Here is a 26889-nt window from a genome sequence, read left to right as displayed (position 1 = left end):
ATAATTTCACATAATTTCAGTCAGTTTGTTCAAGAGATATCATGAACGAAAGAAAACCGAAAAGTGTTTCCTGCACATAACTTCACATAATTTCACATAATTTCACATAATTTCAGCCAGTTCGTTCAAGATAAATCATGAACGAAAGAAAACCGAAAAGTGTTTCCTGCACATAACTTCACATAATTTCACATAATTTCACATAATTTCAGTCGATTCGTTTAAGAGATATCATGAACGAAAGAAAACCGAAAAGTGTATTCTGCACATAACTTCACATAACTTTACATAATTTTGCATAAGTTCACATAACATTTCTTTTCGGATCGTTTTTGATGAGATAGTATAATTTTTAGACTTTTGAGCTCGAAGAAGCATAGAAAAGCTATCTCTCCAAGCTCGGAGAGCTCAAAATAATACATAAATCGATCCAATTATTATACGAGGGATTTTCAAATCGAAAAAATTTACCCTGATTCGTTCTTATATTTGGTCCTATTTTAATTTTTACATATGTTCACTTATGTACATTTTCTTTATATATTTCAATATATCTTTTAATATATAATATATATATATATATATAACTTTACTTTTTTTTAATAAATATTTGTATTATTTTTAATAGTTTTTAAATTTATTAATTACTATTGATTTTATATATTTCTTAATATATAAAGATTATAATCTATAAAATTTTTAATTCAAAGTAGGGGAGAAGGGGGGTCAATTGAACCCAAAATTTTCATCAATTTTTTATTATTCGAATTAAAACTAAATAATATTTTTTTTTTTCTTGGAATGGTAATTTATTATGTCTTCTCTAATTATCGATCCATAAATTAGTCAATAAACAACATTGATTCTTAAATGATTAATTTATGCAAACGCGTCAAATGGTTCGATTCATCCCCGCTCGGGCGTAATTGACCCAATTATATTTAAACTTCAAACCCGAATTTTTAATATAAATAATAAATATGTTTACTTACCTATATAGCTCTAATCTTTAACCTGTAATTTTGTTGATTCATTATATCAAGTATTTAATAAAAAATTCAACCAACGCGGGATTTTACACATATACACTGTAGATACTTCAATAAAGCGCTCCGTGCACACCTTTAACTTTAAATTCAACCAATAGCTAGATTACATGCTCATCCGGCATGTTTTGATGGCGGCAATTTAAAAATTTCAGGCACTTTTAGTGCTTGGCTTTATTATGGCATTTATCATTTAAAAATTTAAATTATCTGCGTCATCAGGATCTGCGTTAAAGATTTTCTGTGTAATCGGTTATCTGAGTAATAAGTAATCTGTGTAATAAAAAATCTGTTTAATCACAATCTGCGTAATCGGGATATGTGTCAAAGGGATCTGGGTAATAGCGCCATCTGTGTAATCGGAATCTGGGTAAAAGAGGCCGTCCCGCTTTTGATTCCGATGCGCATGCGCGAGTGTAAGCGCAAGCGCGGTAAATTTGAACCTCAGCGTTTTTAACCTGAATTTATATTCATTTATAAATGTATAGGAAAATATTTCCATGGTAAAAACTGCAAAAATTATTTAATTTTTTCTTGAAGAAAATTCCAAGGGATTCCAAATTTGATTTGAACAACATCCTTGGATTCATTTGGCAAATTTGGATGATAATATAGCACGGCATCCCAACACATATCTTCTAACGTTGGAACTCTGGTCCAAGCTGAGTAAACTTTCCGACTAAATACGTGCTTAAAAAAAATTATTAATAATTAAAATTATTTATAAGACTAATTATTTAATTTTAAGTAAAAATGATAAATAAAAATACCCGGCTTCGTCGATCATCGGAGCTCTCATCGCAAGTAACTAACTTGCCTTTTGGAGTGACGCAAGCCCAGCGACGGAAGTAACATTGGTGCTCCAAGTCTCCAAATTTACCAAGAAAATACCATTTTAAAGATGTCAAATTAAACTTCCAAATTGCAGAATCTGCATTGTAGGTTCTCAAATTCTCACCACCTGATACAATTAAACACGTGTCATTGGTATCCGGATCTACATAACTTGACATACTGTAAGACTCTCTTAATTCTGGGAAGATTTTATCTCCATGCACATGTTCATCATCCGATGACATGTAAGTAGCATTCCAGGTATTTGTTTTCAGGTCAAACATCCATATATAGTGCAAATTGTAACTCATAAACAAATATAGTTTGTCATTGTTGTAAACTACTCCTACTGATGATGAGGTCTCATTATGATAACTTAAAGGCATTGAGGTTGATTTGTCGACATATTCCCACGTATAAGTATCCAGATTCAATCGGTAGATTTTTAGATCATAAAAGGCTTCCCCAATACTTGGTCTACAGCGTAAGACAGTATAATAGCAATTATTGTAATAAAAAATATTCCTCCTACAAATAGAATCGCTGTCGGGTACTAATCCATTCAAATTTTGCTTCACAACTTCCTTGGTATCCAAATTGCAAATATGTAATTGAGCTTTTGAAACATTGGTCAAATTTTTTTGACTAAATATTTTTATTAAATTATCTTCTTTTATAATTCCGATAATATTATCTTCTGTAGTTGACAAGTTATTTTTCAAGCTTATTATTAATTCAACCCACAAGTTTGTCGACAAATTGTACGACCAAATTCCGGGAAATTTTGTGTCATAAGTGTATAAATTATTATTGTCACAAGATATGAACAAAAATCCTACACTTACTACTGGATAAGCTCGAGAATTACGGTCAGTTAATGAAAATGGTTTAAACTCATACATTTTTATTTTTTATTTCAGTAAATATATTTTGAAGTTATGTTTCTGAAAACCAAAAATTTATTGAATTATTATTTTATCTTTTTAAATTTTTTTCTTTTAGTGGAAAAATAAAAAATACATACCGTTAGTTTATGAAATCTCAATGTCAGTATTAAAGACGATTTTTTCTAATAATTATCAAGGTGATAATTGAAAACTTCAATTGTTGATTGTTGATTCTATGAAGCTTCTATTTATACTCAACAAACGTGTCTAAAAATAGTTCCGTGTAGATGTCGGAAGTTTATAAAAAAAAAAAAAAAAAAATAACAAATGTATGAAAAATTTTTGTAGATGTATTTTTTAATTTTCTTTCAACTTTTTTAATTGACATTTAATAATTGTTCATTCAAAATTAATTAATTGTTAAACATTTTAATAATTTATAAAATACAAAAAACAATCAACTAATTATTTAATAAATTTATCTGTAATTAATATATTAAATGTTTTAATAAATTATTCTATATATTTTTATCACTTTATACTTAATTAATCCAATTAATTTGTTTATTTAAAACTAAATTGATTGTTGAACGTTTTTTTGACAGCTTTTGAATCCGTCGCGCATGCGCGAGTGTAAGCGCAAGCGCGGTAAATTTGAGCCTCAGCATTTCGAACCCGAGTTTGATTCGCGTAGTGACAAGTGAACAAAGAGACAATGGACAAGTAAAAGTAAGCGTGAAAATTTAGTATGGCGGCGATCAGCGTGCGCAATACACGCCTGCAATCTCGAGTTAGTTAATTATTTCATCATAATTAATTTGATCTGCGAGTGAACTAAAAAACGTGTTGCAGAAAGTGGATTGTACGCGACTTGATTTTAATTACTCAAACTAACAGCCTCTAAATCAAAGCCTGCTCATAAAATAAGTAACTAAAATAAAAAAACCAACAACCGTGGTGACCACGGAGTGAATTAAATTACCCCATAGCGAGATAGCCATCAGCCAAACGGTGCCTGAACCAGATCCAGTAATATGCAACAAGATAACGGGAAATATTGCTAGTAAAGGTGATAAAGATGCTTCTGATGACGATTGTAGTAAAAATATTATTAATGAAAAAAACGTGTCTAAGGTAACGAATACTAAATATCATGCAGCTTCAATAACGAATACTTTGATAAAAACAGCAAAGTCTTTGACATCCACTGAAGATACCAGTAATCCAGTCCCATCATCATCATCGTCTTCATCATCGTCATCAGCAACAGCAGCAATGACCACCATCAAATCCACCACCACACCTGGCACCAAGTCCTTTGGTTCTGTTATGAATAGTTTTCACTACCAGCATTTTGTCGCTGGTATTTCGGGAGGTGTCGTTTCTACCCTCATGTTACATCCACTTGATCTTATTAAAATAAGATTCGCTGGTTAGTATTATTTTTATTATTTCATTTAAATTAATTTAATAAATGAAAATAAATTTAGTAGATATTTAATAATTTTTTTTTCTAAATTAATTATGGCAAAAAAATTAGAAAAAAAAAAAATTGACATTTAGAAATTTTAAAAAATAAAAAATGCAATTTTTTAAAAGTAATTTTTTTGAACAAATTTATTTGTTCAAAAAAATTAAAAAATTCTCTAGTGACTGCTAACTTTAATGTCATATTTAATAATACTAAAAATTTTTTTATAAAATAAATTATGACAAAAAAATTGACATTTAAAAATTTTTCAAAATTAAAAATCTAATTTTTTTTAATAAATTAAAAAAAAAATAAATAAAAATAGTCAAGTAATTGCTAATTTTAATGTAATTATTTATATTTTATTGCAAGTAAATTGTAACTAATTTTTGATGAAAATTAAGTTGGCCGACATTTAAAAATTTTTAGAATTTTTTTTTATTGAAAAAAAGATTAAAAAAAATTTTTCACTTGTAAAAAACTGTAAGTGCAATTTTTTAAAAATATTTTTTTTATCTAATTTAATTATTAAAAAAAAATTAAAATCGTCGGCTAACTTTAGTATTATAATTTTTGAGACTAAAATCAGACATTTGACAATTTTTAATTTATATAATAAATCAATAATAATATTTTTATAAATTTGCACTAATAATTTTTATTAATAATATTTAAAAATATTCAATTTTTTTTTTAAGTATATTTTTTCTACAAATAAAAAAATATTTTCTATTTTTTTGCTATTACAATATTTGCTCATTAAATTAACAGAATTATTTATAATATATATAATAATTCTTACAAACATGTTTGAATTATTATGAAATATTTAACACTAATATTATTATTATTATTTTATTGAAGGTCAGTGGAAAAACCATGAATCGATCTAAGTGTAAATAGCTTGAATTTTATTCAACCAAAGATAATAAAATAATTATTAAAACTTGAAGAAAAATTGATATAAAAATTTAATGAACAATTTAAATGTCTAGAGAGGTAAAAGCACTTAAATGTTACGTGCGAGTCACGTGAACAATGAAAGCGAAACTTCGCGAAATCCGCTAATACTTTTGACGGTCATGGACGTACTTAGAGTCTTTATTATTAAACAATATGCTTCTTTCTGTCGCTTTGATTAAATCTTAAACAAACAAAACACTTGAATAAATAATTAAGTTTTCTTATATTTATTTATTTATTGTTGTATGTATTTACAATAATTGTTTTTCAATAATCTTTTGTTTGATTATTTTTTTAGGAGTTTTGATAGCGACATTTGTCGAACTCTGCTGTAGATAACAATTATCTCACACGTGTATTTATACGTGCATACATGTAAATGCACATTAAGACATAGCCATTTATATAAATATATATAGAGTGTGTTTCATCATTAATGACGTCAGTATGTAGAACATTGCAGGAAGAACAAGAAAATAAAAGAGAATGAACACCAAGAATAAACCATTGGCTAATGTCCCATTTGTTTTAACTACTTGGATTAATTTTTCTTGGTGCATTAAATTATTTTTTTATAATTAATTAATTATTTATTAAAGAATGCAGAAATTAAACTAAAGATTAAATCTTCGGAGATTTTTTTATTAAAATGCTAATGAACTGATTAATTTAATCGGGACATCGAAAATCTGTTCAATGAAAGTGATAAATCGAGTAATTATAATGAACCCAGTGAACTTTGTTCCTCTGATAAAATATTTGTTTAATTTAAGTTATTTTTTATGAATTAGTTAATAGTCAATAAGATAAATTTTACATAAACGTATAATATGCTGGCTTATAATCAAATATTTTGGTAATAATTCGACACTATTGCGTCAGAAAATTACTCAATTATTTTATTTCCACAGAAATTACTATCAGCTATAGGACCATAAAATTATTTTTAATAAATATTATTGACTGATATAATAGTTGATAATTTATTGTTACAGTTAACGATGGACTGACGAAAACAGCACCGCAGTATAGTGGACTGAGAAATGCGTTGACTGAAATTGTTAAATCTGATGGAGTGCGTGGACTGTACAGAGGAGTTACTCCAAATGTTTTAGGCTCTGGTAGCTCCTGGGGTTTATATTTTTTTTTGTAAGTATTCTTGTTGTTAAATAATTAAAAAAATTTATTTTATTATTAACTAGCTACCTTGCAGTCACTATGTGACTGACGTGACTTGTGAATTATAAATAAATAAAATTTAGCTTTATTAAGTAATGACTTTTGTTAAATTGCACTGTACTTTCTTAACTATTGACATTTTTTAAAATCCCATTTTATGTAATTGATTTTAAATTACAGTTATAACAATATAAAGACATGGCTCCAACGGGGGAATTCAAAAAAACCATTAGGACCATCGCTGCAAATGTTGGCAGCAGCAGAAGCTGGTATATTGACTTTATTAATAACGAACCCCATATGGGTGGTGAAAACACGACTGTGTCTACAGTACAGCACTGATGTCCAACTCGCCGAGTCGAAGCGTTACTCAGGAATGATGGATGCTCTTAGAAAAATTTACAGGACTGAAGGAATGAGAGGCTTATACAAAGTAAAATTATTTATTAATTTATTACTTCATTTATAAATAATTTTTATTAACAATTAAACTTTAATTTAATTAGGGCTTCGTTCCCGGTGTATTCGGAGTATCTCACGGCGCTATTCAATTTATGACTTACGAAGAAATGAAAAATAAATATAATATCTATCGTAACATGCCAATTGACAGTAAATTAGTAAGCATTTATTTTTATTTTTTTTAAATAAATTAAATTAATAATTTGTGAATTAATTTTTTTTTTCATTTAATTTGTAGGGTAATATGGAGTATATAGTATTCGCAGCGATATCAAAATTTATAGCTGCAGCGACAACGTACCCTTATCAAGTTGTCCGAGCTCGTTTGCAAGATCATCATCATGATTATCGCGGCACATGGGACTGTGTCCAACAAACTTGGAGGTCAGAAAGAATTCGTGGTTTTTACAAAGGCTTGTCGCCTTACCTTGTTCACGTCACGCCAAACATATGTTTAGTTCTTATTATATACGAAAATTTTGCCGGTAGTTGAACGGTTATCATGACTCATTGATAATTTTTCAACTTTATTTTATATAAAAAAATTTTTTAATTTATTTATTTTTATTTTTGATTTTTCAAGTGTATTCCAGTGCTTACATACTATAACTTTTTTATTCCAAGGTTGCAATAATTTTTTTTGCTTAAAAATTTCTATAAAAAGAAATTTTATTATTATATTTCATATTTTTTTTTTTTTTTTTTTTTTTTTCGATACAATCTTAAGAATAAAAAAATTAATAGAGGTACACGGAAAGAACAAGATTACATTGGATATAATCCCAAATTATATTGAGTGAAAAAAATTTTCAGATAGTAGCTAGTATAATCCAGATATCACTTAGTATAATCTGAATTTTTTTTTTAGCTATCTGAAATTATTTTTCACCACAGATATCGCTGAGTATAATCCGGGATTATATCCAGTGTCATCTTGTTCTTTCCGTGTACTTATAATTTGTTTTCTATCAATTTTAATAAGAAGCCAAACACGCGATTTTTATTTAAATATTATTAAAAAAAAAATTGCGTTGCTTAAAATATTTTTTTTTAAGCCAATAATTTAATTATTTAAATAAGACGAATTTAAAAAATAAAAATCTCAAAACTGTTTTATTTTAAGTGTAAAAAATTATTTGTAAGTAAATGTAATTGACTTGTAATGACAGATCTATAATGACACGATGAAAAATCATTAATATTAATTGATTTTATTACAAGTAATTATTATAAAAAAATTTATTTAAAGTTATCAGTGTTGATTTAAAGATCTTGTCTCTTCAAGTTGTAAATAATAGCACAAATTTATTTATGAAAGCAAACAGTAAAAAACAAATATTGTTATTGTATTAAACATCTCAGTATATCAAATCACTATTTATATCACGATAAATAATAATAAAACTACCGAAGACTATATCAAAATATTTCAATGGCTTTTTTAAATGTTTTGAACTAATGAGGTGCATTTTAAAAATAATATTTTTAAATGTATTGATGTTTTAACTCACACTTGTAACTTGAATTTTTAATTGGAAATCTGAGATTAAAAAATTATTTTAATGGCTGGCCCATTTATTTATAATTTTAAAAATATAAAAGCATCTCCGTGGAAACCCCAGGTGAATTTTTGATTTATTAAAAAATCATACTGGTTAATTAATTAATTTTGTAAATGAATTAGATCTAATTGTAAATTTAAAAAATACAGGACAGAAATAAACGAAAGTGTTGCGCTGGTTTTACAGGCGCGAAGGCTGGCGAGGATTTTACAAGGGTTTGGGTGTCAACTTAACAAGAGTTACTCCTGCGACAATCATCACCTTCCTTGTGTACGAGAATGTCTCTCACTTTCTTCTGAAAAAATAAAATCAATGGATTCCAAGGACTTAATAAATCATTTTTTTTTTTTTTTTTTTTTTTTTTAATTATTATTCACTATCGAGGCTATCAAAGTCTGATTTATATTTAAGGAAGCATTTCTACGAATAATTTTTTTTTCACTTAAAAATTCAAATGCATTTCGTCGATAAATTTTTGTTTAAATGTCACAATATTATGTAAAGTTTCCACGGAGGTTTAAACAAATTTATTAATAAATTAAATTAATTAATTAAAAATGTTTTGATTCAATGACACTGTGCTGGCATGATGTCTGAAGGAAATCGCCTCATTTGATTAATTAATTAGCATATGTCTAAGTATTAAATCAAATATTGGTATTATTTATCAATATTAGATAAGTAATTATAATTAATAAGGAAAATGTTTACTGGTGAATGTAATTCAAAAAATTGTAGCAATAAATTTTGAAAATATTCAATCGCTCTTGGTATTTTATTTAAAACTCAATTGACAATTTTTTAATTTTATTTAAGAAAATAATTATTTGAAAAAAATTGCATGTTTTATTTTTTTTAATTTCTCAGTCAATTTTATTTTTGCCATAATTTTTTTGCTATTAAATTATAAAATATATTTTAAATTAATTTTAATAGAATTTTCTTTAAAAAAAAAGAAATGTTAAAATTAAATATTAAATTTTTTTTGAAAATATTCAATCACTTTTGGTAATTTATCAAAAACTAAAATGACATTAAAGCTAGTCACTTAACAATTTTTTAATTTTACTTAATAAAAAAAATTATTTTTAAAAAATTGCATTTTATTTTTACGTCAATTTTTTTTTTATCATTATTTATTTGTTATAAAATTATTAAATTTTAGTTTTAATAAAAGTTAATGATTTATTAGGGAAGAAATAAAAAGACAAAAAATATTTTTGAAAGGAAAAATTATTATTATCATAAAACATGAAGAAAAAAACAGATACAATCGTTGTTTTATCTTCGCAATTAACAGAGTTTTTTTTTTTCATTTTTGTTTTTTTTTAAACATTAAATTTTACAAAAGTAGTCACATATGTAAATTGTATTATTTGTTTCATTTCAATAAGTTTATTTATATTTTTTAATTATTTTGCGATTTTTTTTACGTTTTGTGATATTTTATTATTTTTTTTATTTTTACCATTTTCTTTATTTTCTCATTTTCATAACTTTTACCTCAACGACTTTCCAGCTGAGTTGTTTAAACTTTTCAATTATCAGTAACATGATTGAAGAAAAACATACACAAATGCTCACAATTAATTAAAAATTAAAAACAACTCTGCTAAAATATCACCGAGTCTTACAAACTATGAAAATGAAAAAAGGAAAAAATGAAAATGAAAATGAAAAAAATTATTTTGCTCTTTTTTTGACATTTTCTTTTTTCTCTGAAAAACATTATCATTTTTCTATTTTTTTTTCATTTATTTAAAAAAAAAAGTTCGCCCGTTGTAATTTTAACCAAATAAGAAAGTAAAGAAAATATTAATCATTTTAGTGCTGAATGGAAAAATATTACCGGTGAAAGTTTTTCACTAGTAAATATGTTATTTAAATTGAATCAATACAAAAACTAAAAAAGAGAAGTTAATTATCATAAATAAATGACGAGTCATGGAATCGTTTCGACGGACGAAAAGTTTCCAGTAAGTATTCTGATAAATCCCGAGTATGACCAAGGTCTTATTATTTTTATTTAAATATTTTTTTTATTAATTATTTAAAATTTCATCGAAATAATTATTATGATTCTTATTTATTAATTTTCATTATTGTATTAATTTCTATTAATTACTTAAAATTTAATAGAAATAAATACAACAATAAAAATTAATAAATAATCATAATAATTATTTCTATTAAATTTGAAGTAATTAATAAATATAAAAACATTCAAATACAAAAAGTAAGACCTTGGTAATACAAGAAAAAAAAAATAAAAAAAAATAGTTTAAACAAAATCAAGGAATATTATCAGAATAAAATTATTATTTTTCATTATTATTATTATTCAGCAACGAAGTTGCGTGGACCTTAGTCCTTCTTGACGGCTTGCTTGGCCTGATGAGCCTGTAGCACGGCGACGGCTTCCTCGACTTTAGCCTTGAGCGATTCGCTGTGCTCCAACATGTGCAACAACTCAGAATTATCAATCTCGAGCAACATGCCAGTAATCTTACCGGTGAGCTGCGGGTACATCATCTGGATAAGCGGGAAAAGTCTTTCACCCAGCATTTGCTTCTGTTCTTGAGGAAGAGCAGCAGCCAGCATGGAAGCAGTGAGGGGTTCCTGACCCTGGATGTGGACAGCTTGCTGAACCGGAGCCGGCTGGGGCATCTGCATGGGCTGGGGTGGGTTGCGAACGTTGATGTTGTACTTGAAGTTCGGAGGCCGACTCTGAGTCTGAGCAACTCCGACGTTGGTTCCGCTGATGGAGCGTCCTTGGATGTTGGCTCCAGCGACCTGCTGCTGCTGCCCAGTGATGGGTCTCGCGGAGATGGCGTTCCTCATCGCACCGGCTTGGGCAGTGGCGGCGCGAGGAGTTGCGCGGAACGGAGCTTGCATGGTGGCGAACCCGGTGCTGCCGGCTTGGGCGTTGGGGCGCACTTGGTTTGGCTGAGCTTGCCAGCGAGGAGTCGTGCGTACTTGGGCCATCTGGGCGGGCCCGTAGAAGCGTTGAGGTTGGGGCAAAGTTGGCACAAAGAAGCTTCCAGCGCCTCCAGCCTGGTACATTGGTCCCATTTGCTGCATCCTGAGGTTAGACATCCGTTGGATGTACTGCGAAGCCAGGTGAGCTTTGCGCTCGTCCTTTCGCTGGGCAAGAGCCACGTACAGTGGCTTGGTTCCGACGATCCGGCCGTTCATCTCGGTCACGGCCTTGGTGGCTTCTTCCGGAGCCGAGAAGCACACGAACCCAAAGCCCTTGCTGCGCCCGTCTTCCAACATTACCTTTGCGGAAGTTATGGTTCCGAAAGGCGTAAACTCCTTGCGCAAGCGCTCATCGTCGATGGTGTCGTCGAGATTCTTAACGTAGAGATTGACTCCTTGGTAACGATTCAGTCGCTCGATTTTCAGCTGCTCGAACTTGCGTTTCAGCTCCTGCTGACGCTCGGCTTTCTTCTGGGCGCGACCGACGTACATGTATTTACCCTCGGCAATTTCTTTGCCGTTCAGCTCGATTACGGCTTCCTCGGCTGCATCGGGATCTTCAAAGGCGACGAATCCAAATCCTCGCGATTTGCCGTCGTCCTTAGACATAACTTTGTGGCTAGTTATGGTTCCGTATTTTTCAAACATCTCCCGTAATTTTTCATCAGTCATGTCTTCACCGAAGTTCTTCACGTAAACGTTGGTGAAGAGTTTTGCTTTCTCGCCCAATTCCTTTTCGCGCTCTTTGCGTGGGATGAATTTGCCAACGTAGACCTGAAATTCAAATAAATATTTAATTCACTATTATAAATATATAAAATTTTTATTTATTAAATAATTAATTTTGTTAATTTGCACTGTACTTTTTTAACTATTGACATTTATAAAGATATAAGCTCATTTTAATGTTACACATCAAGAGCTTTCATTTGAGTACCCACATTCATTTTTGATATATTTTTCATATATACATATATATAATATATATAAATATATGAAAAATTGATGTGGGTACTCAAATGAAAGGTTTCGATCAGTGTAATGTCAGGGTGAGCTTATATCTTTAAAAATGTCAATAGTTCACAAGATACAAGATCATTTTTTAATTATAAAAAAATTTTTTTTATTCTCTTAATAATATAAATAATAAAATTTTAATTTATCAAATTTTTTAATTTTATTTCAAGATTTTATCGCGACTTAAAAATTAGATTAAATGGAAAGAAAATTTTAATTAAAAAAAAATATTAATTGTTTAAAAAGAAGGTTCAGACAACACTTCAGCGCATTTTTCCACTTTTATGCCGGCACGTAGTGGGTTCAGCTATTTCTAGCCTCTACATGACTGATCGACATATCAGACGCGTGAATTTATCATCATTACCAATAATAATTTATTCTAAACTATTCTGGTAAATTATTAGAACAAAATGAATCTTAATTGGAGCTCTTTAATAATGTAGCTAGTAGATATTAGCAGTGTTATTAAAATTTACCTTTTTGCCGTTCAACAGCATACCGTTGACCTTGTCAATAGATTTATTAGCAGCTTCCTCAGTTTCAAAATGCACGAATCCATAACCCTTGGACTCGCCAGTCTCGTCTTGAGCGACTTTACAGCTGAGAATATTACCAAACGCTGAGAAAGTATCGTACATAGCCTTGTTATCAATGCTACGGTCCAAGTTCTTGATAAAGACATTTCCAACTCCGGACTTACGGAGAGACGGATCACGTTGCGACCACATTATTCTAATAGGCCGTCCTTTAAGCATATCAAAGTTCATAGTGTCCAATGCACGTTCGGCTGAAAAATTTATCATACATCAGTTTTCATTATTTCTTTTTAAATATCATTGTTAAGGTAGTACTACCATTACCACAAGAGTCAAATCATAAAACCTAACCTTATTTGATTAACGTAGTAGATTTCCCTATACTAAATCACGTTGGAGAAAGAGAGACAGAGATAAAATTTTTAATGTTTTTTATTAATAAATATTCTCATATTCTTGGAAACCATACTGATTATTATTAAATATGTTCTAGATCTTATTTTCTCTCGTTGTCTTGATTTTTATAAGAATCTGAACGTCCAGTTTTGTGAAATAAAATAAAGTATGTGATTATCCATAAGGATCAATGGTAAAAGCAAAAATATGTAGATGTTAATATCTTTTTTTTCAGGACTTGCTCAGGTTCCAAAAATTTTACTGCTTAATTATGATATTATAAAGTACCAATATGCCAAATTTCATTAAATTCTGAACGTCAATTCTAAAATCAATAGTACTACCTTAATATTAAAATACCGTATCAGATTAATACACAACGTGGCGATGGATCATGACTCAACAAATTTTTCAAGATAAGATTAACATATAATACATAGCAAAAGAAATTAAACGTGACAAATAACAAATTGTTACAATGAATCAATTTCATAGAATTTAAAATTAAAAAAAAAAACAAAATTTAAATATTATAGAATAAAATAATTAAATTTAAATAAATTATAACAATGAATTATTTTCATAGAATTTTTAATTTAAAAAAAAAACCAAATTTTTTTTTTGAAATAAATATTTTAGAATAAAATATAAATAATTAAATTAAAATAAATTATTAAAGTCTAACAGGCTTCTTTAGCCTCGCCATGTGTTCAATATGGTGGTCGGTGCACGTGTTTAGCTCCACAGCGGCGTGTGCGTGAGACACTAAATAGTAATTCAAAATGGCGGCCTCCAAACGGCATGGAAGCCATCAACATGCCGAAAATATAATCTTATCTTAAATAAATAATGGTGAATAAATAAAATAATTGAATAATAAATTAGTACTAACCATCAGCAGGCTGTTGAAAATTAACGTAGGCGTAGCCAAGAGAACGTCGAGTAATAACATCGCGACATACGCGAATAGACAAAACAGGACCAGCAGATGAGAATTTTTCAAACAGCATTGCTTCAGTAATATCCGACTGCAAGTCTCCGACGTAGAGCGATGCCATTGGGTAATTCGGTGCACCAGGATTCATCGTGATCCTTTTTTATTTCTTCTTATCAACGTGAAAATAAATGTAATAATAAATAATAAAGGTTAAAAAAAAACAGTAACGGTCCTAACCACGTTAGCAGTCAACGATGTTGGTTATGCCGAGTTCTAAGCGGAACTGAATGACTCGGTGACTGGTGGGAGAAAAAAAAATGGCCTCTTCTCGTCTATATTCGATGCTTCAATATGGCTCGTGTTGAATCGCCTTTTCCTGATTTGCTGATTTTTCCCCAACAAATAATTCCACAAGCACACTTATATTTTTTCCACTCTTAATGGTGATAGCAATAATAATATTAATTATTATTATTATTATTGATATATATATATATATATATCTATTTACCAATTATTAACGTCGTCGTACTACACTTACACGGCCTTTTTTTCTTGTTACTTAAATAACGTTACTACTTACGTTTTTTCTTGTCCACTGAGTTGTTGTTCGCAGATTTATTATTATTACTTTATTTATTTTACGTTCTACGTTTTGCGATTTTTTTGGTTTTAATTATTTTAAGTTATTTTTTTGGATTTTATTATTTTTTATATTTTTTTTTTTAGATTTTTTATATTTTTTTTAAGACTTTATAAACTTTAGAAGAGTTTATTCACGAATGAAAGGTGGGTTGTGTGACCTATTTTTTAATAATAAAATAAGGAGACACAACAACCACGCGTGAAAACAACTCTACTCTTTGATGAGGAAGAGGCAGCAGAATATTTCCTAACCGTCTTTATATACCAGCCGCTTGATGACGTTTACTACGCCTTTTTTAACTAGTCCCACCGCGCTTGCGGCCTTCAAACTAATTTTTTAAATAATTATTTCACTTTATTTCAACAAATAACCCTATTAATAATTACTCACTAGCCATTAATAATTTATTTAATCTAATTAAATTAACAACTCGATTATTCACTTAAATAAATATCACTTAAATGACAAAGAAAAAAAAAAAACAAAATATTAAAACATATGAACTCAAACGATAGTTTTTTATTTTTCCCGCGTTTTTTTGTTTAATTTTTAAATTTTAAAATAATTTATCAATTATTATGACGAAATTTTATGATTATTTTAATGATTATCACTCAGAAAAATTAATTTTTTATTTTTTTATAAAATAACAATTACTGATTTTATTTTTTAAACATTTAATTTAATTTTTATATATCCCGCCAGATGGCGCAAAATTCCACAAGATGGCGTTAAAGCTTTTAACCCCAAAGCAGATATTTAGTAAAACTCTGTGAAATTATTTCCAGACGGAAAAAAATTAATTTAATAATCATTTAAATAAAGTAATTATGGCTGCTGGTGGTTCCAAAGTTGCTCGCTTTCTAATAAGTAATTATTCTTATTAAAATATTTAATTCTCTGACGAAATTTATAAAAATATGACGTTTTGTCATAAAGGTTTATTATGTAACAATTTTGTAAATGAATTTTGTTTTTTTCCAGGCGATGGCTTAAAAAAATGGTGCTACAACCAATCTCGTTTCAATCAATACGGTAATTTATTAACGACTGGCTGATAATTGTTATTACTAGTTAAAATTTGTATAGAAGTGACTATTATTAAAATTGTTATTTTGTAGGTCTGATGCACGATGACTGTATTTATGAATCTGACGAAGTAAAGGAAGCGTTACGTCGCCTTCCCGAAGATGTTATGGATGCCAGAGTATTCCGGATCGTTCGTGCAATGCAATTGAGTTGCCAGAAAATTGTATTGCCTAAAGAACAATGGACAAAGTGGGAAGAAGTATGACAATGTTATTTTTGACATTTATTATCAATTATTATTATTACAAATATTTTTTAATTTTTATTAATAATAATTAAAGACAATTTAACAATTTTTTGGTATTGTCGAAAAAAAAAAAAAAAGTTACAGCTAAAAAATTATCTATAGATATATAATTAAAAAATGACCTTGTATCTTGTGAACTATTGACATTCTTAAAGATATAAGCTTCTTAAGATATATATATATATGTATATATGAAAAATATATCAAAAATGCAAATGGGTACTCAAATGAAAGCTCTTGGTGAGAGTAAAATCAGGATGAGCTTATATTTTGAAAAATATCAATAGTTTAGAAAGTACAGTGCAATTTAACAAAATTAAGAAATGACCTTGTATCTTGTGAACTATTGACATTTCTAAAGATATAAGCTCATCCCGATGTTACACTCATCAAAACCTTTCATTTGAGTACCCACATCAATTTTTGATATATTTATATATATTATATATTATATATATGTATATATGAAAAATATATCAAAAATGAATGTGGGTACTCAAATGAAAGCTCTTGATGTGTAACATTAAAATGAGCTTATATCTTTATAAATGTCAATAGTTAAAAAAGTACAGTGCAATTTAACAAAAAAGAATTTTATAAATTTCTTAAATGTAGATTTTTTTTTATAATAATTTTCTTTGTTAAAAAAAATCTTTAAAATTGTTAAATATTTTTTCATTTCAGTACTATATTTATTTAAAAATTAATAAAATAAATAAATTTTTCCTAGGATGTCCGTTACTTGCAACCATATTTGGAAGAAGTAAGAAAGGAGATAAAAGAAAAAGAAGAATGGAATGCAGAATAAGTATTGGATAATTAAAATGAATTAATTTAATAAACAATAGATCAATAATAAAAATAATTAGTATAATTGTCCCGCTTGAATGTAAATTATACTGAATTGAAGATAAATGTAAATAAAAATAAAAACCGTTCAATTCATTTGACTAGTCAATCGTTAGCGCAGTAATTATCAGACAATTGATTACAGTAAGATTTAATAGAGTGATGGTAATTGATTTAATCAGCAGTTAGTATCTAAATCCAGGCTTTGATAGGATATATTTATACTGAAGAAATATATAGGTATATATGAGAAAAATAGGCAGCAGGAAATGGAGAACACGTGCCGAATCGAATATGTTACTGTGTAGAAAGAATGTGTCAGGGGTTGGAAATACCAGCACAAGCTCGCAGAGTGAGTGGAATACGATCAATAGCAACCTCGCATTCTCGTAATCGCTATTTTCGGCACCCCGTCTTATTTTTCAACCCTTCGGGGGCTGGAAATGTTAACGAACAACATTCTCGAAAAATCTCAGTCATCTGGATCATCACGAGTTATAATACACGTTAGAAAATTAGGTACGATCGAGACGAGTCCATTTTATTTATTAGATTCTATTGTTAATATTTATTATTGCAATCAGACGGTCAATTTAGTGCATAAATATTTATTATTTAATTGTTAATAGTTGTAGTAATAATTAAATTTCTTCCGTTTGTTAATTTAAAATTGGATGATATCCAAAAGGACCTGGTGTCGACGTAAAGAGTATGAGAAACAAAATACCGGTAAGTTTTTTCAATTAATTAATTAATAATAATTCCAATATTTTAATTCAAATTAATTAATGTTTTTTTTTTTAAATAAATCCCAGAAGTTAACTAGATGTCCTTCACCGGCATTCACCCCCATAAATTACCACGCGGTTTTCAACTTATCAAAAATATATTAAAATTATTATAAATTTACAGTTGAATTAATTTTTTTTAATAATCATGTAAATTTAATTAAAAGTTTAAATTAATTGATTTTCTTCATTGCATGAATTGTAGTAACAATGATTTGACATTAATTAATTATTATTTAACAGCGTTAGCTGACAATAAATGAGTTTAATTTCAAATACATTTTTTTTTTAATTGAACATATGACTCAATAGTCGATAAAATGTCAATTGGTTCCATTGTTGCAATCTCCTGAATAAGAACCGTAATTAAAAACTGGTTGATCCATTTTTAAAATTCATCTTTTTTTTTTTCAATTTTATTATTGTCTATTTATATTTTAATTAAATAATAAAAATAAATTTTGATAAATTGAGTGCATACTAATGAAGTGATTTTTTTTAGATGCAAAAAACGAAGAGAAGATCAATAAAAGTATTGAAGATTATGATGAAGCGTATGGCATTTGGTAGAATAAAATCAGTGCCTAAATTAGAAGACAAATTGTCTTGTAAACACTCGACATTTAAATTACAATAACAATATTATTAAAAAATCTAAGAAGAAATACTTAAAAAAAACCACGTTAATCATTACATATTATACATATACATATATATTTTTATTAACCATTAAACCTAACAAGGAAGAAACGATAGAACAAATTGAAATAAAACGATAAAAAGTCATGAAGCTAGTGAATTTGGGTGCTACGGCGATAAACTACCTCCTTTTTATGTACAAATTGTTTAATACCGAGTTGATTTTATTATCCTCAAGATATAAAGTATAAGTTAATTTTTTTTTTTTAATAATTTCCTGTATGATTAGCCTATCATAGTTAATTATTTTATAAGTTGTATTAACTTATTCTTATCAATTGGCCTGTCATGGTATAGACCTTTAATTGCTTCTGCATGTACATATAAATGTATATATGATACATGTACAAATGTGTATATATTAATTATATTTACACTGTAAAAAATATGACTGAGCGAATGGAATTAATTTGAAGAAAATAAAAAGATACCGAACCAGTAATGATAATAATTGGATGAGTGAGTTGCTAAAAGTGTTATTTTTACAACTGGAGAACCCACGAGTTACTGAGATCAAAACTAGCAAGATAATAACAAACATTATTATTATTATTATTATTACTATTATTAATTAGTCAGTAACAATGACTGAACAGTATGATCCTGATTTCATTTGGCTGGTAGTTGTTGGGTTTATAGTAGCATTTATACTGGCGTTTGGCATCGGAGCTAATGATGTTGCTAACAGTTTTGGAACAAGTGTCGGTGCAGGAGTGTTGACTATTTTTCAGGCATGCATACTAGCTACAATATTCGAAATAGCCGGAGCTGTGTTGATCGGTTACAAGGTACTTACCTAAATATTTTTTTATCAACATTTCTTCAGTTCTGAAGAAATTATTAATCATGGTGTTGATTTTCAGGTGTCTGATACAATGAGAAAAGGAATCTTGGACGTCGGTTTGTACGAAGGATTTGAAAAAGAATTTATGATTGGTTTACTGTGTAGTCTCACTGGTTCTGGGATTTGGTTGTTGTTTGCTACAGCATTAAGATTACCCATTTCTGGTACGCATTCGATTGTTGGTGCGACTGTTGGTTTTTCACTTGTATGCAGAGGTACTGCTGGCGTAAGTTATTTTACCTGAAAATAAAAATTAAATTATAATTAATTTAATAAATTTTTTAACAAATAAATTTACATGGAGAAATTTAAAAAAATTACAAATGCTATTTTTTTTTAACAAATTTGTGTGTTAAAAAAAAAATTTAAAAATAGTCAAGTGACTGCTAACTTTAATGTCATTTTTAAATGAAAATTAATTTAGCAGATATTTGATCATTTTAACAAATAAATTATGACAAAAAAAAATTGACATGTAGAAATATAAAAAAACTAGAAATCCAATTTTTTTTAAATAATTTTTTTCAACAAATTTGTTTGTTAAAAAAAAAAAATAAAAAATAGCCAAGTGACTTCTAACTTTAGTGTCATTTTTAAATGTAAATAATTTACCAGATATTTAATAATTTTAATAATGTTTTTAACAAATAAATTATTTAAAAAAATTGACATGTAAAAATTAAAAAAATTTTAAAATCCAATTTTTTTGAAGAAATTTGTTCCTTAAAAAAAAAAAAATTAAAAAATAGTCAAGCGAACTTATAATTTATTTTTTTAACAGGTAAGATGGATGGCCTTATTAAATATAGCTGGATCATGGTTCGCGAGTCCAATACTCAGCGGAATTGTATCAGTATTATTATTCTGGTTGATAAAAAAGTCAATATTAAACGCTAGAATGCCCCTTGAACGAGGTCTTCGTGTCCTGCCAATTTTTTATGGCCTCACACTGTCTGTTAATATTTTATCTGTTATTTTGGATGGACCAAAACGTAATTAACTCCTTTAATATTGTCCGTCTTAATCTAGATTTATCAATTATTAAAAATAATTATTTAAATTTTCAGTATTGATGATGGATAACTTGCCTAAGTGGGTCAGCGGAGTAGCAGCGGTGGTAGCAGGATTATTATCCGGCCTGATAGTCCTGGTGTTTGTGGTGCCGGTTCAGCGTCGCCGGATAATGCTGAGCAACGCTCTGGACCCGACGAGCTTCGGGGCTTGTGACAGCAAAAAAGAAACAACGCCTTTGTCGGTGATAACCGAGACCCCGAACACGACCAACAAGGTGGCCAAGTCTGGTGAGCAGCCAGGTCTTAGAGGAAACAACAGTGCGAGTCCTCTGTTACTGACAACCGGCGGAACTGAGATCTGCGACGAGGGTATCACCGAGCCGGTAGACACCCAGAATCACACAGAAGACAATCCTGAGGTGGCGAAATTATTCTCCTTCCTCCAAGTGCTCACCGCAGCTTTCGGGAGCTTCGCACACGGCGGCAACGACGTCAGCAACGCCATCGGACCCCTGATAGGTCTCTGGGCTGTCTACGCTGAAGGATCTGCTAAACAAGAGACTGAGACACCCCTGCTGATTCTTCTCTACGGAGGAGTCGGCATTTCTGTTGGATTGTGGATCTGGGGTAGACGCGTCATTCAAACTCTGGGTCAGGACCTTGCTAAAATTACACCCACTACTGGTTTCACTATCGAAGTACGTCTTCTTCTGTATATTATCGATCTCAGAATAAATTTTAATATAAATAAGTCATTTAAATTAGTAGGCTGCATGATCGATATTTTTTTATGATACTGAAATTTAGATGATGCTAAAATTAGCCATGAAAATAAAGTTAGCCGATATTTTAAAATTTTTTATTAAAAAAATTGACAAAAAAATTTTCGTTTATAAAAAACTTGAAAAATTATAAGTACAATTTTTTAAAAATATTTTTTAGCTTTAATTTAATAAATTAAACAAAATCAAAAATGTTGGCGAACTTTATTATTATAAATTAGCATGAAAATTAAGTTAGCCGACATCTAAAAATTTTTAGAATTTTTTTTTTACTGAAAAAATGATTACAAAAAAATAAAAAAAAATTTTCATTTATAAAAAAAAATTTAAAAACTGTAAGTGCAATTTTTAATAAATATTTTTTGTTCTAATTTAATTAATTAAAAATATAAAAAATTAAAATCGTCGGCTAACTTTAGTATTATTAAATTAGCCGATGTTAAAGAATTTTTGATTTGTTTTTAATTAAATTAGAACTAAAAAAATATTTTTAAAAAATTGCACGGATAATTTTTTAAATTTTCTGCATCTGAAAATTTTTTTTTTAATAATTTTTTCAATAAAATAAATTATAAAAATGTTTAGACGTCAGCTAATTTAATTTTCATAAATTAAGAGACATTTTATTATTTTTAACAAATAAACTATAGCAAAAAAATTTTATCTAAAAAATTCCATTATTGAAAGTTCTAAAAAATTATAAATGACGATTTTTTAAAATAATTTTTTTTATCTAGTTTATTTTAAAATAAAAATTAAAAATGGCATTAAAGTTTAACAAAATTAAGAAAAAACTATTTTTTAAAATTTAATTTCAATTTATTAATGTGAAATTTTTTTATAGCAATTTAATTGTTAAAGAAAATGGTAAAGTTACTCCTAATTTTAATGTAATTTAAAAAATTAATCACTTAACCATTTTTTAATTTTTTTTTACAAATAAATTTTTTCCAAAAAATTATTAAAAAAAAATTTCATTTTCTATTTTTTTAAATTTCTACAAGTCAATTTTTTTTCTTCTTTTTTTTGCCATAATTTATTTATTTAAAAATATTCTTAAAATTATCAAATATCTGCTAAATTAATTTTCATAATTAAATTAATTTTTTAAGGTCGGTGCAGCATTGACAGTTCTTCTAGCCAGCAAAGCTGGACTGCCTGTCTCTACGACCCACTGCAAGGTCGGGTCCGTCGTCTGCGTAGGCTGGGCTTCGCGGGGCGGCGAAGGAGTTTCCTGGACACTCTTCCGAAACATCGCTTTCGCCTGGCTGATAACCGTCCCAGCTGCAGGATTACTTTCAGCTGGGTGCATGGTCGCCATGAAACAAATCGTAGAAATGTGATAATAACTTTGAAGAAATGGTCATTATTTATTAAATAATTATTTTTATTTACTCATAAGTATTATTGATTATTATTGCAAAGCTCATCGCCCACTGCGGTCGCTTAAATTGTCAATATCGCGCCATAATATATATATATATATTATTAATTATTAATATTAAATAATAAATTGTTTGAGTAATGTTAGAGATTATATTAAATAAATACGCTGTTTTATTTTGACAAAAAACAATTTTGTTATTTAATATTAATATTAATTACTCCTTAGCAACGATCAATACCCGTTGTCAGAGTAAACATCTAAATAAATAAATGTAAGTAAGATTGTGATTACGCGATGGCGGACTTACCTTTGTTACCTGGGTACTCCTTTCAAAATTATTTAGTGAGTAAATATTTAAATATTTATTTTTAAATTAGCAAACATCTGTCAATTTTTTTAATTTTTATCTGAATTAATTTAATTGTTAAATAAAATTTAAAATTGGTCAAGTGATATAGCTAACTTCAATGTCATAAAATTTTTTTTCAATTAATATAGTTTTGTTATAAAATTTCAAAAAATTAACAGGTGTCTGTAAAATTCAGATGGAAATTAAGTTAGCCGACATTTAAAAATTTTTAGAATATTTTTTTATTAAAAAAATTATTACAAAAAAATTTTTTAAAAAATTCATTTGTGAAAAATTTAAAAAACTACACGAGCAATTTTTTAAAAATATTTTGTAGTTATATAATTTAAGAAATTAAAAAAACAACAAAAATTAATAACGTCGGCTAATTTTAGTATTATAAAATTAAGATGAAAATTAAGTTAGCCGACATCTAAAAATTTTTATAATTTTTATCTATTGAAAAAAATCAATAAAAAGAAATTTAGAAGATATTTAATAATTTTTAGAATTTTTTTCAAAAAAAATTAGAAAACAAAATTGACATGTCAAAATTAAAAAAATAAAAAATGCAATTTTTTTTAATTTATTTTTTGGAACAAATTTGTTTGTTAAAATAAATCAAAAAATTCTCTAATGACTGCTAACTTTAATGTCATAAAAAATTTACATTTGTAAAAAATTTGAAAAACTGTAAGTGCAATTTAAAAAAAATATTTTTTAGTTCTAATTTAATAATTGAAGCAAAATCAAAAAATTTTAAATGTCGACTAACTTTAATATTAAAAAATTTAGTATAATTTAAAATAATTGAGATTATAATATAATTAAAAAATTAACTTATTCAGAATCAAGACCACAAACTTAAACAAAAATTAAATTACTCAAATGCGGGTAGAATTGTTAGTGACTCGAGTGTTGGAACGGGACGACGTCCCGTGGATTCAAAGTCATCAGCTTACGCCCAGGAGTCCCCTAATGAAGTTATGTAAGTAAATAATTAGTTTATTTAATTATTAATTTAATTAATAATTGGATAAATTGTAGATACGACCCCTCACTGACTTATGGAAGATCAAAAGGATACGCTTATCGTCAAGTAATACCGCATTATGTGTTGTACGCTCAAAAGTGTCTGAATTTCAAGGCATTTTTCCGCCAGAGTGTTCCCAATTCCCCGGCTGAGTATCACAGGATACGTCATGTCAATATTATTTATTTTCTTGAGGATGACACAATGTCAGTTATGGAGCCCGCGGTTGACAATGCGGGTTTTAAGCAGGGCAGGCTGGTACGTCGTGGAAAAATTCCTAAAATCAACGGCGAGTTTTATCATTGGAAAGATTTAAATATTGGTATTGATTTAGGTATGTTTTCATTAATTATCCTGAAGTTCATAGACATCTGTTGATTTTTTTTTATTTTTATAATAATTAAATTGTTATAAAAAAATTTTAACAAAAAAATTCCACACTTAGGAATTAAATGAAATTACAAGTGCAAACTTTTGTTCTATTAAATAATGAATTTTGTTAAATTGAAGTGTAATTTCTTAACTATAGACATTTATAAAGATATAAGATCATCCTGATGTTACACTCATCAAGAGCTTTCATTTGAGTACCCACATGCATTTTTGATATATTTTTCATATATACATATATATAAATATATAAATATATGAAAAATTGATGTAGGTACTCAAATGAAAGGTCTCGATGAGTGTAATGTCGAGGTTAGCTTATATCTTTAAAAATGTCAATAGTTCACAAGATATTTGTTAAATTGCACTGTACTTTCTTAATTATTGACGTTTTTAAAGATATAAGCTCATCCCGATGTTACACTCATCAAGAGCTTTCATTTGAGTACCCACATGTATTTTTGATATATTTTTCATATATACATATATATATAAATATATATATATATATATATATATATATATATATATATATAAATATATGAAAAATTGATGTGGGTACTCAAATGAAAGGTCTTGATGAGTGTAATATCGGGATGAGCTTATATCTTTAGAAATGTCAATAGTTCACGAGATACAAGGTCATTTCTTAATTATTGACATTTTTTAAGAAATAAACTCATTTTGATGTTACACTCATCGAGACCTTTCATTTAATTTAAGTACCTACATGGGATTTTTTATATATTTTATATATATGGTATTTGTGAAATATATAAATATATGAAATATATGAAAAATTGATGTGGGTACTCAAATGAAAGGTCTCGATGAGTGTAACATAAGGATGAGCTTATATCTTCAAAAATGTCAATAGTTCTCAAGATACAAAATGACAAGGTCATTTCTTAATTATGTATCTAGAAATATAGAGCATTTTTGAATGCAGCCTAAATACTTATAATAAATTGACTATCGGTAAGAATAATATGAAACCTTGAAAAGGCACAAATTCAAGTAAAGACCTCTGCAGTGCCACTAAATTTAAGTGAAAAAACCGATTTATAATATAAATAATTATAATTTTAGCAATTTATGGAATAGTTTATCACACGGTGGACTGTGATACCTTCACTGAAGAATTTATGCGAAGCCAGGGAATTGATTTAGGAGAAAAAGAGACCCCGCCACCGGACTCTTACACCCAGGAGCGTGTCGCCAAAGAAAATGCTTCACGAGCAGCATTATCAGCGACCCGACGTACTCGTCCAGGTGTCGAAGATCCAAGACGAAGGTTTTTGGAGTTTGACGGGATGGTTTTGACCTTCGACGCGACCTGGAACGACGACCGCTATCAGGTTTTGTACTTTTTGACGGATGACACTATCGCGGTGAGGGAAATTCAGGTGACTAATTACGGAAAAGACCCATCAAGGTTACTCTTAAAGAGGATGAAAGTTCCCAAAAATTGGAGCGATGTTCCCAATTCGTTTCCGAGTATTTACATGGAAAGATATGATAATAATAATGGTGACTTTTATTCGCCGTCTGATTTAAAGGTCAGTTTTTAAATTTAACGTTTGAAGTGAAATTAATAAATTATTTTTTTTTAGGTCGGAGAAACAATTTTTATCTTTGGTCGTAAATTTTATTTTTATGACTGCGATAATTTCACGAGGAAGTATTACAGTGAAATGCTTAATATTCAACAGCCGGCGCGAGTGTCGGCGGGAATTGATAATGATGATTATTATTATAATAACTCGGAAGCAAGAAAACGCTTACAAAGACAAATTAAGGAAAATAATAAAGAAGATGTGATAAGGAAGATATTTAATCACCCAAAAAAACTTCGGTATTTAGTGAGCATGATTGCTGTGCACCCGGAAGATAAAGACCGTGAGTTTGTTCTTGAGTACAGTCTCAGTGATGGGAAAATAAAAATAACCGAAATAGATAAAAGGAACTCTGGACATCGGGGTGGATGTTTTTTGGCGGCAATGCTCGTACCAAAGAGTAAAATTTATCGAGCTGACACCGACAATGATCAAGTTGTTTATTACACTCCAGAGGACTTTTTTATTGGAGCTGAAATAAATATTTTTAATCACAGGTTTGTAATCACTGGGGCTGATTTATTTGTACTCAAGTACGTGGAAGCTAACAGAGATAAATTTCCTACCTATGTTGTTGATAATATAAAGAATTATTTCGATAATCAAGCTACTTCTGGTGATGAATTAATAAGAGAATCTGCTTTGGATAAAATGGAAGACTTGCACTTACAAGAACCAATTCATTCTACTAAATTGGCGGATCCTCCGCAAGCGCAGAGAATTATTGAAAATTTGCAGAGTAACTCGGGTGGAGATTCTGAAAATCGACCTGGTTCTACTAGACAAATTTCTTGGGCTGATCAAGTTCCCGTACTTTGCAATAATTAATTCTTTTACAAATAAAATTTTTTACAGATACAAAAATTATTTGGCTTAATTTTTTTA

General features: G+C 28.5%; 6 protein-coding genes and 1 long non-coding RNA gene across 10 annotated transcripts; 5 read left to right on the top strand and 2 right to left on the bottom strand.

The window, feature by feature from the left end:
• Positions 1-1307: 1307 nt before the first annotated feature.
• Positions 1308-2819, bottom strand: LOC123260688 (kelch domain-containing protein 10 homolog). Of its 2 annotated transcripts, none has more exons than XM_044721946.1 (2): positions 1817-2819; positions 1308-1736 (listed from the first exon to the last, which is right to left on the bottom strand). In XM_044721946.1, exons 1-2 carry the CDS (start codon positions 2780-2782, stop codon positions 1566-1568), a joined length of 1137 nt encoding a protein of 378 aa, XP_044577881.1. In that variant the 5' UTR covers positions 2783-2819; the 3' UTR covers positions 1308-1565. The 2 variants fall into 2 exon arrangements, with proteins under 2 accessions (XP_044577881.1, XP_044577882.1); XM_044721947.1 differs by having other exon boundaries at positions 1585-1736; positions 1864-2819.
• A 593-nt stretch (positions 2820-3412) lies between these two features.
• On the top strand, positions 3413-9167 carry LOC123260689 (mitochondrial folate transporter/carrier). Of its 3 annotated transcripts, none has more exons than XM_044721950.1 (7): positions 3413-3901; positions 3957-4199; positions 6197-6350; positions 6561-6813; positions 6887-7000; positions 7081-7226; positions 8591-9167. In XM_044721950.1, exons 2-7 carry the CDS (start codon positions 4043-4045, stop codon positions 8709-8711), a joined length of 945 nt encoding a protein of 314 aa, XP_044577885.1. In that variant the 5' UTR covers positions 3413-3901; positions 3957-4042; the 3' UTR covers positions 8712-9167. The 3 variants fall into 3 exon arrangements, with proteins under 3 accessions (XP_044577885.1, XP_044577883.1, XP_044577884.1); XM_044721949.1 differs by having other exon boundaries at positions 3416-3836; XM_044721948.1 differs by having other exon boundaries at positions 3414-4199.
• Positions 9168-10126: 959 nt separating this feature from the next.
• LOC123260687 lies at positions 10127-11131 on the top strand. The gene is made up of 2 exons (XR_006508492.1): positions 10127-10403; positions 10662-11131. It is a non-coding gene; the product is annotated as an uncharacterized LOC123260687 (long non-coding RNA).
• LOC123260685 (polyadenylate-binding protein) lies at positions 10732-15147 on the bottom strand. The gene is made up of 3 exons (XM_044721945.1): positions 14228-15147; positions 12880-13190; positions 10732-12157 (listed from the first exon to the last, which is right to left on the bottom strand). Exons 1-3 carry the CDS (start codon positions 14418-14420, stop codon positions 10769-10771), a joined length of 1893 nt encoding a protein of 630 aa, XP_044577880.1. The 5' UTR covers positions 14421-15147; the 3' UTR covers positions 10732-10768.
• A 487-nt stretch (positions 15148-15634) lies between these two features.
• LOC123260684 (cytochrome b-c1 complex subunit 7-like) lies at positions 15635-17195 on the top strand. The gene is made up of 4 exons (XM_044721944.1): positions 15635-15788; positions 15903-15953; positions 16040-16206; positions 16985-17195. The coding sequence occupies exons 1-4, from the start codon at positions 15749-15751 to the stop codon at positions 17060-17062; spliced, it is 336 nt and encodes a 111-aa protein (XP_044577879.1). The 5' UTR covers positions 15635-15748; the 3' UTR covers positions 17063-17195.
• Positions 17196-17311: 116 nt separating this feature from the next.
• On the top strand, positions 17312-22623 carry LOC123260683 (sodium-dependent phosphate transporter 2). The gene is made up of 7 exons (XM_044721943.1): positions 17312-17622; positions 17792-17832; positions 18394-19378; positions 19454-19660; positions 20216-20426; positions 20502-21145; positions 22342-22623. Exons 3-7 carry the CDS (start codon positions 19175-19177, stop codon positions 22570-22572), a joined length of 1497 nt encoding a protein of 498 aa, XP_044577878.1. The 5' UTR covers positions 17312-17622; positions 17792-17832; positions 18394-19174; the 3' UTR covers positions 22573-22623.
• A 158-nt stretch (positions 22624-22781) lies between these two features.
• Positions 22782-26889, top strand: LOC123260682 (EF-hand domain-containing protein 1-like). The gene is made up of 5 exons (XM_044721941.1): positions 22782-22958; positions 23814-23953; positions 24013-24332; positions 25478-25947; positions 26002-26889. The coding sequence occupies exons 1-5, from the start codon at positions 22911-22913 to the stop codon at positions 26830-26832; spliced, it is 1809 nt and encodes a 602-aa protein (XP_044577876.1). The 5' UTR covers positions 22782-22910; the 3' UTR covers positions 26833-26889.

This window comes from Cotesia glomerata, linkage group LG3 (assembly GCF_020080835.1).
Source record: "Cotesia glomerata isolate CgM1 linkage group LG3, MPM_Cglom_v2.3, whole genome shotgun sequence".
NCBI classification, from domain to species: Eukaryota; Metazoa; Arthropoda; class Insecta; order Hymenoptera; family Braconidae; genus Cotesia; species Cotesia glomerata.
This window is presented reverse-complemented; position numbering and strand designations above follow the sequence as displayed.